Raw genomic sequence first — 13,931 nt, 5'->3', positions numbered from 1 at the left:
AACCGCCTGCGCAATGAAACTGGTGACTTCCCTCGACTTCTGGTCAGACGGAGCCCGATGCTTTGGGGGATATTAATAAGTTGTAACTTGGAGATTGTACAGCACCTGGAACCAGCTACAGTAAATTGCGAGTGTTTGGTCAGCGTCAAAGGAAGCGACAGGAGGTGGGATGCCTCAGGTGACCTCTGTCAGCTGGGAGGAGGAGGAGGGCGATGGAGTGCACCCACAGGGGTGCCCTGAAGGCAGAGAGGTGGGAGGCAGCAGGATGGGCGGTACAGATGGCAATAGGAGGAATGTCAGCAGAAAGGGACTATAGTGTCAGAGCTGAGAAAAACGTTGAAAAAGAGGGCAAAGTACAAGTGCTGAGAACCTGGGAGGAACTGGACTGTCATCTAACAGCTTCTGGGTGAGCGCTGTTAATTGGGAATGCAAAACTAGTGCCTGTTTATGGGGTAAAGCACGATGGGGTAAGCAGATGACTCCGTGCTGGGGTCTTCAGACAGGGTTTGGCCCTCAGGACGGGTACGAATGTGTAGCTGCAGGCACACGAAGATGTGTGCAAATACGTATTTGAGTGAATTTTGGAAGGAAAGGGAGAGAGCACAGCTCCAGCAGCACTGCTTAAATTAAGGAGCTGGGGCATTTCAGAGCGGGGCTGATTTTTGGCTTTAAAATCACTGTAAGACACGATGGTTACAGAACTGCAGAACGAAATCAGTGGAGTTCCCACCTCTGCTTAACTCTTGTAAACTTATGGCTCAGGGGAAGGCTGCTGTGGGAGAAGCGAGCCGTGAGGGAGCAGACGAGAGGCGGACGGTGGTTCGAGGAACCACGGCCAGCAGCGCCTTCACCTCCCAGCCCCAGCCGTGCCTGCACGGGGAGCCGGCAGCAGCGAGCACAGCTCTGTGTAAACACAGCGCTAAGCAGCGCCTGCACAACCACGCACTGCGAGGGGGCGCCGCGACGGGCTCGCCCCTGCTGCCCCCGGGCCGGCCGCGCTGAGCCGCCCCCCGAACCCCGCCGCGGCCCGGGCTCCATTTCCTGCCCCGCCGCCCCCTCACGCCTCTAATGGCGGCGGGCCGCCCGCAGCGCCGCCGCGCCCACCACGTGACCCGCCCGCCGCGCCCCCTCCCCAGCGGCTGCGGTTACCGCAGTCCTCGGCCCCGCCCCTCTCCTCTACCAGGCCCCGCCCCGTCCCCACCCAGCCCCGCCCCCTCCGCGCGAGGCCCCGCCTCCCGCTCCCCCCCTCCCTCCCCCCCCCCCCCCGCCCCGCTCCATGCGCGCGCGCGCGGCCGGCGGCGTCTCCTCAGAGCGGCCGCGGCGGGCACGGCGCTGACGGGGCCCGGGGACCGGCGGGCGCTGCTGCGGAGCGGGCGACGCCTCTCGTCCTCCCGGCCGCCCTCCTCTTCCTCCTCCTCCTGCTCGCTCCCCCCGTCCTCCCTCCCACCTCTCCTCCTTCTCCTCCTCCCGTCCCCCCCCCCCGCGCCCGGTGCCCGCGGTTCCCGGCGCGGACACAACATGGCGGCGGTGTCGGGGGCCGCGGCTGCGGGCGGCTCCGCCAACGCCGGGGGCCCGGAGATGGTGCGGGGCCAGGTGTTCGACGTGGGGCCGCGCTACACCAACCTCTCCTACATCGGCGAGGGGGCCTACGGCATGGTGTGGTGAGTGCCGGCGGCGCGGCCCGGCCCGGCGGGGCAGCGCCCGAGCCCTTCCCTCCCCTCCCTTCCCTTCGCCTCCTTCCCTTCCCTCACGGCCCGCCCTGGCCGCGGGGAGCGGCCCCGGGGCAGCCCCGCAGCCCTGCCCGGCCCCCCCGGCATCGCCCCGCCGCCTCCTCCCGCTCCCCGCCCGCCTGAGCGCGGCCGGGCCCGGCCCCGCGCTTCGCTTCCCGGCTCCGTGAGGGGACCGCGGCCGTGAGGGAGGGCGCGGGGTTGGGAGGGCCGGAGGGTGCCGCTGGGGTCCCGCACCTCGCCTTGTGCCCGTCCTGGGGCTGCCCGGCGGCCTGGTCCCCCCGGAAAAAGGGGTCTGGGCGTGCTGCCCCTGCCCGGCCCCTCGCAGGGAGCGTTGTGTGTTCCGCCCGGCCTGCCCGGGCGTTGTGTGCGGGCACCCGCGGGCAGGTGGAACCGCTCCTCGGCCCCTCTCGGGTATTTTATATCGCCAGGACTTGTGTTGAGTCCCGCTGACAAGCAACCGGGCGTTTGCTTCGGTTAACATCAGCCTTAGGGAGCTAAATGGATGAGCTGCCAAATTCTAAAGAACGGTGGTGAGATGGTGGTGGCTTTTTTTTTTTTTTTTTTTTTAGTAGCCTAGATGCGCTGGGGTGAGCTGAGATGCTGCTGCGAGATAGCGTAACTACTGACTGGGTGATGCCTGGCGTGCGCAGTGACCTCGCCTAGGGTTTCTCATTCCGTCTTCCTCAGTAGTTAAAGAAACTTGTTTCTGCAATAACTGAAGGGATTCAGATGGAAAACTTTTTCTGATGTTGCTCTACCAACTTTGTTCTAACACTGCTGGTGTTTTTTCGGCACGTTTTTTGAGGTGCTAAATGAGGTTTATGGGCCATGACTTTATGAAAGCTGTATCAGCATTAATTTCTCTCTCTGATGTTTAATCTTTTGTAAACCAGTACATTTCTTAACAAAGGCTCTTCACAGCCTTCAGCTATATGTTGCAGATTTTTATAGCTATAGGTTTTTGTATATAGTCACTGAATTGTGCTGGGCTATTGAGATGAAGTCATCCTGCCTTTCAGAATGGAAGCTTTCATCTAGGCCCGAGCTTAGCTGAGAGATAAGCCTCTGTTAGAAAGTTCTGAGTTGTGGCCTTCACTTTTCTGTTGTGGGAACAATCTCCAAGGTATTAATCAAAAATGCTGTTTACGGGGTAAAAATAACCTTATTACTGGTTTAGTGTTAGAAGTCACAACAACATGTCCAGTCCAAAACTTGCGTTGTTGAAGCTTGTGGTACAAATGTTGTTATTGTGTCCTTTATCACCCAAGCTGGCACAGCTAAGCCAGCGCAGATAACCTCGGTGCTAACTGCACTGGTTTACACTTGCAGTCTGATCTAGGAAAGTACGTGGGAGCTTTCGATATGTGTGCTGTGCACCGTCCCGTTCCTATCAACGGGGCGTTAGAAAGCGGTAACACAGGCATCGTGTGAAAGCTGAAGTATTTCACCACCGATCACAGATTGCAAGAAGCAGCATGATGGCAGTGGATGCCCTTTTTTGGCATCACTATGCTGGTGAGCAGATACAGGGAAAACGGGGTCACTTGCTTCCCCTCCAAATCATATGTTGCTCAGTTCTGGTACTGAAACCGTTTTTTCTCCCAAACTGCAGAAGGTTATCTGCAAGTTAAAAACTAACTGTAATAAATCGTGTCTGCTTTGGACACTGCATGTAGTTGTTTAAAAATACAAATCTCCAGTGTAGTTGAAATATGTATTTGGCTCTTGCATTTTCTCCTCTAGAGATACTAATTGGAAGTACAAAATTTGGTGTGCTGTGCTCTTGATTATTGATCTTCTGCCTTGGGTGTGAAATGACAGGGAACAAAGTCTCAGTTTATGCTGTGTACTCGATAAGGAAAGTGTTGGATGCACATGTTCTAGCTAAATGCCATAGCAACTGTAATGTGCTGTAGTGCATAGCACACAAGCTACTATGATTAAGTAGCTTTACTTACAGATCAGCGGGGTATAGCTTGTGCAGATTAATGCTGCCTGCTTCTTACCTTGCTTTGATTGCTAATGCAGCGAGCATCTGCAGAAGCATCTCCCTTTGGGGTGGGGGGTGGTAGAGGGCAAGCTGTCAGGGTGCAGGTGGAGACATTTCCCACTAGTGTAAAATCCATTTAAATCTGTACACTTAAACGAAGGACAGCAAAGCAGGCCTTAATGGCTTTCTTTTAGACCTTCAGCTAATGTGTGTGACTGGGGAGATGCTCGTTACTTACAAGTGCATTGTGCTGTAAGGCACAAGGTGGAAAACAAGTGACTTAACTCTTAAAATCCTTCACTCTCTTCCTTGTTTTTCCTAACGTGCATATTTCTGGATTATCGAATTAGGGAGTTTATAACAAAATAAAAATACTTTAATTGTATTACTGCAAAAAAGGGCAAATTAAGTATTCTTAGGATACTGCTGTTACAGTCAGCCTTCCATTTTGATTTTGCAGCACTGAATAATGTTTGACAAATACTGATCAAAACCTAAAATAACAGCACAGGAAACAGAGGGAAATGTTGACTGAATACACTGCACACGAATGTTCTCTCATCTGGATTTGAAAACCCTTAAAGGCGTTCAAGGATTTATCTCCATTTTCTCCATTGCAGTCATTTTTAACCTAATTGGGTTTGCAGTTAAAAAAGAAATAAAAAACCTTAACAGAGCAATGCATTTACTGTTGTGCTGTGGTTGCAGTTTGTCAGCAGAACAGCATATTGTCAGGCAACCCCCCCACCTTAATGTCCTCCAGTTAAACTCTGCCAAAAATGTTCATCCTTTGGTGGAGGCTTGCATCTTACTCAGCACTTTTGCTGCTGGGGGTGAAGTGGTTAATTAGTGCATATCCATGCGAGCATCCCCTTCTGAACTGTTTTTTTTTGCTTTCAGTGTTTTTGCATGTGGAACTAGGGAATGAGCGCAGTGCAAACCAAGCCTCAGCTGAAATCCTCAGCACTTTCTAGGACTGCAGGACATTCTTTGAGCAATTATTTAGTCATACTGTCATGTTTGTTGCTCAGAATTAATTTATCCGCATACATGCAAATGTGTTTATTTTTTTCTTCTTCTTTTCTTTTGCTTAAGAGTTGTTTTCAGGGGTTTAGGTGTGAAGTTCTTGTGACGTTCCCTTTCTTCCAGTGGTAGGGGATTATCGACCTGAGAGTCAGCTAGAAATGACTTTCAGACTGAAAGTTTCAGAACTAAAACACAAACTGTGAAAGGTTTCTGAAGCTGCTTCTTCCTCCCCATTTTTTTTCAAGGAGGCCTGTTAGCAGGCTGTATTTTAAACACACTGAAACAGTGATAAAAATGGGATTGTATTGAGCCTTGTATTTCCAGCGTGTATTGTTCTTCATCCGTTTGGCTGGTGGTAACTTGGCAAGACGACCACTTGACGGTTTAAAACAAGTCACTTCTGGAAAGAAATGGTTAATGGGAATGCGATAAGGATGTTCTGTTTTATGTTCTGGTTTTTGGAAGCCCTTTTTGTTATCAGGCCTATGTGAGTGCAAAGTGTTATCACTGCTCCAAATCCTGCATATAAATAATAAAGGTGAATGCAGTCAGAAGAAAATGGTCTTGAAGTTCAAATCTTGCCTTTCTCAACCTGAATTTTACTGTGTTGTGAGATGTGTTTAATATTTTCTTTCAAGACTGTCCAAATCAGACAAAAAGGTAGCATATGCCATCCCTCTGTGAGGGGCAGATTGGTGATTTGGGGGCGACCGCTTAGTGGCAAGGGGCAGCCTGAAATTTTTTTTGTGTATTAGTCCTTTGATCTGGAGAGGGTACACTGTAATGATGGAGCGAGGATGGCTTTGTGTCTTGTTTATACGCACTTCTAGGGAGCGCAGGTTGCACATAGGTGTCGATACCTGTTAATTAGCGCGTTCTGGTCTGCGTGATAAGGCAGACAGAGCTGATACAAGTCCGCCAACCCTAATTCATCCTCGTTAGTGCAAGGATCAGAGTAGAGAATGAGGGAATGTAATTGGTGGCTGGTTATCAGCTTGTTCCCTCTGGGGAGAAGGCAGGTAAGCATTTCCCTTCAGTCACCCCAGCCTCCAGCGCTGGCTTAACCCGGAGACAAGAAGGACAAGAAGGAGCATTGGAGCTGCTCTGCTTGCTCACCCCAGTGGCACCACAGGCAGGCAGCAGGGCCGGGGCAGCAGCTGCTCGTTCTCTGCTCCTATCAGGGCTGTCTGGAAGGTTTATGGTGAGAGGTTGCAACTTCTCCTCTCTGCCCAAAGTAATGGGATACTGGCCTGAGAGTTGGAGAGTGCAGCTCAGGGACGCTTGCGTTTCATAAATGAATTCACGTTTTCTTAACGTGGCATGGTTCAGCCCACAGAAACAGATAACTTGTGGGTTTTTTAGCACGATGTATTAAGGAAATAAGGCTTATGTGTTAGTAACTGCATGTGGTTGCGTCAGTCTGTCTCCTGCACCCCTACATACGGCTCTTAAACCTGCTGCCTGCCTTCCATTGAGTCTGACAGATGGTAGAGGTCTTAAAGATGGAAAGGTTCTTCATGTTTCTTAAACGCTGGTATTTTGCTAGAGCTAAGAAATGCTGCATGCTGCTCTGCTGAGGAAGAGACCAGGTCAGGAGGTCACACGTGAGAAGAGCCATGCCAGATGCCCTGGTTTCATGGGTGGATCTGTTGGTAGCTCTCGTGGACAGGAACGCGTCCCTGCAGGACAGTGGGGTGGCGGCCTGGAGGAAGGGCTGGTGCTGCCAGTCGAGGTGTGCAGCTCAGCCCCAGCTGGAAACCAGTACTTGGCCAACAAAGTGATTTTTTTTTAAAAAAATGATGCTTTGTCATAGCTTTCAGCAGTGATCTAGAAAGGAAATTAACTGATCAATTTGATATTTAATAATATTTTGGCATCTTGATGTGGAATAGTTCACAGAATAGTGCAGGTTGGACGGGACTTCTTGAGGTCATTTAGTTCAACCTCCTGCTTAGAGCAGGGCCGACTTCAGAATCAGATCAAGCAGCTCAAGCTGTCTGCTCAGTGTTTCCAAAATCTCCAGGGATGGGAATTCCACAAGTTCTCTGGGCAACTCCTTGTGTTTAACCAACTGCCTGGTGAAACGTTTGCACTTATAAATGTGAGAATTTCCCTTGCTGCACCTTGTGACTATTGGTGTCTCTCCTTCTTACTTTCTAACCTCTGAGAAGAGTCTGGATCAGTTTTTCTCTGCAATATCCCTTTGTGTAGCTTAGGACAGCCCGCCACCTTCCCCCCTTCCCCTCCCTTCCTCCCTCCTTTTTTTTTTTTTTAAACCCAATTTCCTCATTTTTTTCTTGTATGTCATGTCCTTCAGCCCCTTTACATCCTAATGGTTTTCTGCTGGACTTGCTCCAGTACTGGGGGAGAGCGAAACGTGACGCAGTATTGCAGATGTGGCCTCAGCAGCGACCGTGTTCCTTGACCCGATGGCTGCCCGCCCTGGAGCAGCCCCGTGCGTGGTTAGCCTTGTGCTGAGCTGAAAGCACACACTACTAGTGGATGAAGCTGGATGTTGTCTTGCAAGAAAACACTTTTACTTGCACTTAAAGTGAAGTATTTTAGGAATTCTTCAAATAACATCTGAAAAAAAATTAACTGATTTTAATGATACTTAAGTTTTGATTTTCCACATTGCTCAAATGCAGTATGTGGTGGCACCAGTGTATTTTAGAATTACCTTTCTTTTTTTTAATATGTTGCAAAATGAAATTAACAGTGTTAGTGAAATGGAGCAATGTGTAGTTTGTTTCAGGTGATTTGTCTGTGTAAAAGCTAAATTCCCTTCATTGTTAGGTCAGTTATTAGAGTTTTTTGTTTCCGAACAAATCCCCTTTTCAGGAGGGAGCTAATTTTGGAATCACCGCATGGTTTGGGCAGGAAGGGACCTTAACGCCCACCTTCCCCAGCCCCCTGCCATGGCCAGGACGCCTCCCACCACACCAGGTGTCCCAAAGGCCCGTCCAGCCTGGCCTTGGGCTCTTCAGGGATGGGGCAGCCACAGCTTCTCTGGGCAGCCAGTTGCAGAGCCTCACCACTCTCAGAGCGAACAATTTCTTCCTTATATCTAACCTAAACCCACCCTCTGCCTCTCCGTGGGGCTGGCAGGAAGGCTGCAGCAGGAACACGCTGCTGGCTTTGCGCAGAATGACCCCAAAAGTCCGGTTCTTAGCACAGCTGTATGCTTGTCTTGCCTAGCAGTGCCTAAACTCGGAACGACCCAAGTTCTGTTACAGGAAAAGTCGCATCTCTTGGAAGCTATTCTTTTGTATTTTAACCGAATTTTCATGAGGGTGAAGTACTCGGAGGTGATTAGAATGCAAATGAGAGTTTTTGTTACACGGTAGAAAGTGTTCGTCTCTGTTGTGGGTATGTTTTAACTACCAACAACTTGCAATTAGGCTCACAGTTTATAATATGTAATTACTTCATTTTGCAGTTTTCCTTAAAATCAGCAGCTGTCACTGCAGTACCTTCTTGTTTGTTTGGAGGGCGGGTGGTTCCTCCGCCAAATATCGCCAGTGTGGGCTGAGTAAAATGGGAAGCTGTCCGAGCACCGCGGATCAGTACTTCCCAAACTGCTTCAGTCCCGAATTGGCCCAATGTTGTTGGTTTTTGGATGGTGCAAAGTACCGCAAGTGATATTCAGACTGACCTTTACATTGGATTTTTTCTGAGCGTTTCGTGATTGTGGAATACCTTGGTTTTACTTACGGTATCCAAGACATCTTCCTGCAGATACGCTGAACAAAACATAAAACGATATGTTTAAGGGGTAAGGGTTTACAGCCCGCGTGTCTTTTTAAAAAGATGGGGAAAAAAACATGCAAAAAAATGCACAGTAAGGTGTGAAGGGAAGTAATTTCTGGTAGTAGTGACATGCACACTCAGTGCTAGTGGTTTTGTGTTTTGTTTTGCAAATGGAGACTGAACTAACCATGGCAGGACAGCAAACACGAGCTTACTTTATTTAGTGCTTTGTGATACTTTCATTTCTGTGGGTTTAGGAAAACCTGTGCTTCTAGGTATGCACAGATGATTTTGAGTGCTTTTTTTTTAAAATACATATTTTTCTTGTTGCTTCTTTCTGGAGTGAAGTACTGTGAATTCCCTTCTGAAATTTTATAATATGTGGAATCAAATAATATTTCTGAAAAATAAAGTAATTGTGAATCTTGCATCTTTTTCCTTCTCCTCAAGCTGATTTTAGGGGAGAGTATTTGGGATATAAGTCAAATTAGAACCTGATTAGGCAAAAGAGTAAACGCGGTTGGGGAATTTGTTGCTACTATCACCACTCCCAGCTGCTTGGTAGTGCCCTCCTCCTCTCTAGGAAGGAGGGGAAATATTTTCTGCAAATATTTATAGTGCCTGCTCTGCACTGGCTTTGTTGTTGTTGTTCTGGAGGCTCTGGCCCTGTTATGTAACTGACCTGTCTTCTCTCCGTGGCTGCTTTTTGCTGCATCTCCGTGAAGCTGTAAGTACGGATGAGGAAGTCGGCGCCTCACTGGCTGGCGTGTGGAGGCTGGGTTTTTATGACAGCCCTGGCTAGAAGCTGAAGCTGTGGTTTCCATGATTGACTTACGCTGATCTACGGCTGTGCCGCTTCTGAAGGGGCAGCCTTTCCTGCCCTGCCTCAGGTCATGGAATTCCTTCCTCCTCCCTTGTGCTGGTGCTTGCGCAGCTGCTGTGAGCAGTGTTCAAAACCTGATTTGGCTGAAAAGTTACTTTAAAAACAGCAACAACAACGACACACACACACAAAAAAAACAGCGAGTTGATGTGACAAATGCAAGGCACGTGAGTGCCAGTGCTGGCACGGGAAGGGAACAGGAATACGCTGGTAAAGGACTGCTTTGCTCTTCCTATTCTTTAGCTACTTGGCTTGGAGGTGCTTCAGGTCTCTGATTTGGCACAAAGAAACAGCAAGAAAGGGGCAGGATTGTCAGGCACAAAGGGAAGAGTGAGCCACAGCGGCTCCTTTTAATTCCCTTTGCCTTTAGGTTGTCTGAGATGCTGTCAAGCTCTAACAGTTTTACCCAGAACTGATTCCCATGGAAATTGTTTTAATGTTATGTAAGGAGAACATTGGAACAGAGTATAGGTGCTTTCGGAATGGGGGGTTTGTTTCAGGGATAGCCAAAGGGCCTTCGAACAGAACAGTGAAGTTTGTGTAAATGTTAAATTTGGCTTAGATGCTATCAAAGGCAGTAATTGGTAGAAGAGAACCTGTACATCTAAAATGGGAGGAGAAGCAGAAAGGCAAAAAGTAGACAAAATAGCAAGGCGTGTGAGACTATTCAGTGCCTCCATTTTCTGAAGACCAACTTGAACTAAAGTGATATAAAGCAGCATGGACACACATGGTGATTTGAAGTCTCATGGTACGCAGCTAAATGCATAGAAAGAAAAATATGTATCAGGAGAAACAGGAAATTGAGAGAAGTGATGGGTTTCCTGGAGCAACTAAGATTCATCAGAACACCATGAAGTTAAACAACTGCTTTAATGAAACAGTACAGACAGAACGTTGGGTGAAATACAGCTAATATTTTTCTAATGGTAATGTTAAGGTGTAGTTCTGGAATTTCTGCTCTTCTAGCTTAATAGGTGGTAACAAAACACAGATCATCTGGTCTGCCACACCTTGGCTTACGAATTGACTGAGCTTCTGGCAAAAGTAATTTATTGAACAGACTCCATTTTGCAGGACTAGATACTTATTTTCAAAATCCTAGGAGTGAAATAAGGAATTAAACTATCAAGTCATTATTATGTGCATAGAAAATAGTTTTAAATTATAATGCTTTGAAAGGTTCTGTCAGGTTTTACTTTTCAAATTCTGAAAAATAAATTTGTGCCTTTTTAGCTTAATGGAATTATTTGAATAGATGAATGAAAACAAATCTCTTCCAGGAGGTTACAGAAGTGCCTTAGGAATTTGTGAGGTGAAGGGCAATAACCTGTCCTAGGTCAGAAACTGCCAGAGTAAAACCTCTCAAGTGTAATTATTCACTTCTGTCATGGGGAGGGGTGGGGGGAGTTGGCATAATTGTGCCAGGAACCTCTAATGCTAGGGTTGATACTGAAGGATGTAGGGAAGATGGGTGAAAAAGTAGATGGTAAAGCTGAAGGTAATGCAGTTATGTTGTAATCCAGCCAGCTGCAGAGGTTAACAAAAAGCATGACAGCGCAGTCTGTATTGATTGTGGGCACATCTCGCTACGCACTTGTGCTAAAATAAAGGACACTCTTAGAAATGAGATTCTTCTCCCCCTCTTTGGAGAAGACAAAAGCAGTCAATGTTATAATAAATATGAGTTAAAGTAGCTTGTTTAGGTCATCCTTTATAATAAAACATAAAAATTAGAACTTGGCCATTTTGCGATGAACAACGGACAAAAAGGGGGTAAGAACATGGGTCAATTCATGAGGAGTTTATGAAGTACGATGTTGCGTTGCAAAGGACTCATGCTAAAAGACTTAGATTTGTATTTTCTTAGCCCCAAACCAATAATTTATCCAGTGGCACTAGAATCCAGACAAATCAAAAGATGTTAAATAAAAGTTTTCCAGTAGCATGGCATTAGGAATGTTCACGTAAGGCCGAGCTAATGCTACTGGAAATTGGGTCACATTTACTAAATAATTCTTTTAATGTTCTCTTGTTGCACAGTCTTTCTGTTCTGCATTGTTTTGTACCGTGAGATGCGAGAAAATGGGGAGAAATAGACGGTGACTTCCAGTGCCTGCTGACAGCCGTATGCTACAGCAGTGCGTGTTCTTTGGCTTTTCTTTCCTTGACAAAAAGACGACTTAAGATAAATCTGAGGTCATCCTGTTATTTATAACTTGAGGTAATTTTCCGATACTATAAATGGTGGAAAACTCAGCAATCAGGTAATTGTATAGCTACATTTAGAAGGACCCACTGTACGTTTCTTCGGGCTTACTCTTGAAAACTTTGTGTATTTCATAGTGGTATGAGGGGTGAGAAAAGGTCCATTTCTTAAACACTCAAACTTATGGCAATTCAGTGTATAATTCTTGTACCCAAACTTACTCTGAAGTATCTCAGTTTTGAATTCAAGTTTTTGGCATCTTCTGTCCTTATAGGCTGCTAGTGCTTAGGGGAGTTTCACAAAGACTGAGAAGACAGGTACAGCTGTTTTTTAATAATCAATGGGGAGTGCCTGTAGCATACTAACAGATAATTCAGAAGTGCTGAATTCCAGCATATCTGACTTTTTTTCCCCTCTGTATAGGATGAGAAAGTATGAGATGCATGTGTTCTTAAAGCTGTATAATCTTTTTGTAGTTTGAAAAGCAGCTAGAGTGTCAAGGCTGGGATTTTTTTTCCCCAAGAATTTGATATTTAAGTAGTTCTCCATTTTCATGGATCTGTTAAATTTCCTCCATGATAGGAATTAAGAGTCTGTCAGACAAAATCTTTAATGGAAGAAGGTAGAAGTATGCTAAGATACCCTTGTTTCTGTAGTTCGTCAGACTGATGCGTGGTGCAGAAGGAAAGAGTACTCTCTCCTTCCACTTTCATAGGAGAGGGATAGTGACTCTTCTCAAAATTAAAGTGGTTAATTCTGATAATGAGACTTTTTATTTCTACTGTTCCTTTAAACATTCAAGATACATCACTGTCCATATTTCCTGTGAGAATTGGTGGGAATTCTTAAGATTTGGGGACAGAATCTGCAGAAACAGCTGTGAATCCTGGATTTACCACTGAGTATCGCCCATTTTTTTATGTAATGTGAAATAATTATACTTCTTGAATTCACAACTGAGAAGCCTGGGAAATGTTGCATTACTAAGATAATCTTTTAGAAAAAGCCAGTAACTAAGATGAAAACTCTGAGGATAACTTGGTTGTTTTTTCATAGACTGAGGTGCACTGAAAGAAGGCAAATACACCTTGATGTAAATGTGCATGTTTCTTCTAAAAGCAAGTGCTGATTCTGTAAGGTAGTACTAAAAAAAAGTTTTAATGAATAACATGCTTATTTATTTTCAAAAATATTATGAATAAGTGGAACAAAGTGTCAAAGGCTTCTATTTAACCCTAGGTGTTTACAATTGGGGGACAAGAAGTGTATTCAATGTTATAAAAATGACACATGCTTGGATGTCCTGAAACTTGGCTGCTTTTATCCTGTTTCTAGTCTTTGCTTTTGGATAAAGAATAATGTACGGTGGCTGCTCCATGTATTTTTTCATCTGAAATGAGGAACTAATTATTCTGAAGAATCTGATTGTTTACAACAAAAAACAAGCACAGAGCACCCAACCAGGCAGCCCCCTCCAGAAATCTACACCTCATAACGCTGCCTTCCCTTGCCCCTAGGAATCGTGGTGAGCAGCCTGTTACGGTACTGTTGGTTCACTACATCACAATATGGTGTTATTTTTCTTACAGCAGTCTTAAAAATAAGTTTAAGCTATTTGCATTGTAACTTGATAAATGTCAGCATGTTGTGGAAATATCTGCGATTGAGCTAAATGTAGACCGAATGAGAAGACTGAAGATCTTCACAGAGCAGTTTGTTTGGGAATTATTTTTTTCCTTCCCTCTCCTAGCTGCAAGCTACAAAATTCAGTATTTCAGAACAGTTCTTATCCCTGGGCATGCCCTTGGAATCTTGTTTCCACAGCAACATGAAGCTACTGATAAAACATCCTTTTTAAACTTCAAATCGGCCTTTTATTTAGGGCTGTAATTAGGACGTTTGCCGGTAGCATTGTGTGCGTAGTTTCTGCGTATGTACGCATATGCTGAGAGCAGCCTGCAGAACAGCCATAGGTGAACAATTCTGGAAGTGCTGGAGGAATAACCCTGGATGGGGTAAGCCTTCGGGCAGCATGGCAGGGATGTGTAATGAGGATGGAGGGAGCTGACGGAGTAGGCAGTTGTTTTTCAATGCTTGCGTGAAGAAACAGCCCTCTGTGGGATGCAGCTATTGCCAGGAGCTGGCTGCTTTCCTCACGGCAGCTGCAGCATGCTCTCACTTGTTCCAGCACTGCCCCGAAACGAGGCACGTGAAGAATAGAAATGGATGGGAGGATACGCAGCAGCCATTGTGGGTGCAAGGAGCTCAGCTTTGGCACTTGGCCTGTGCTGCCTGGTGAAAAGCTTTCCTCCCTTGAGAAGGAGCAAACGAGAGAGGGGCTGC

At 46.4% G+C, this 13,931-nt stretch overlaps 1 protein-coding gene across 1 annotated transcript in view; it reads left to right on the top strand.

Moving 5' to 3' along the window:
- The first annotated feature begins 1,286 nt into the window (after window positions 1-1,286).
- The window catches only part of MAPK1 (mitogen-activated protein kinase 1), a 36,106-nt gene continuing 23,461 nt past the window's right edge, over window positions 1,287-13,931 (top strand). Inside the window, exon 1 of the mRNA XM_066979156.1 lies at window positions 1,287-1,661. Coding sequence (XP_066835257.1) covers window positions 1,519-1,661 — 143 coding nt within the window. The 5' untranslated portion in view covers window positions 1,287-1,518. The remainder of the gene's footprint in view (window positions 1,662-13,931) is intronic.

This window comes from Anser cygnoides, chromosome 17 (genome assembly GCF_040182565.1).
Source record: "Anser cygnoides isolate HZ-2024a breed goose chromosome 17, Taihu_goose_T2T_genome, whole genome shotgun sequence".
NCBI lineage: Eukaryota > Metazoa > Chordata > Aves > Anseriformes > Anatidae > Anser > Anser cygnoides.
The sequence above is the reverse complement of the archived record's forward strand: the minus strand, read 5'-3'. Positions and strand labels throughout refer to the sequence as shown.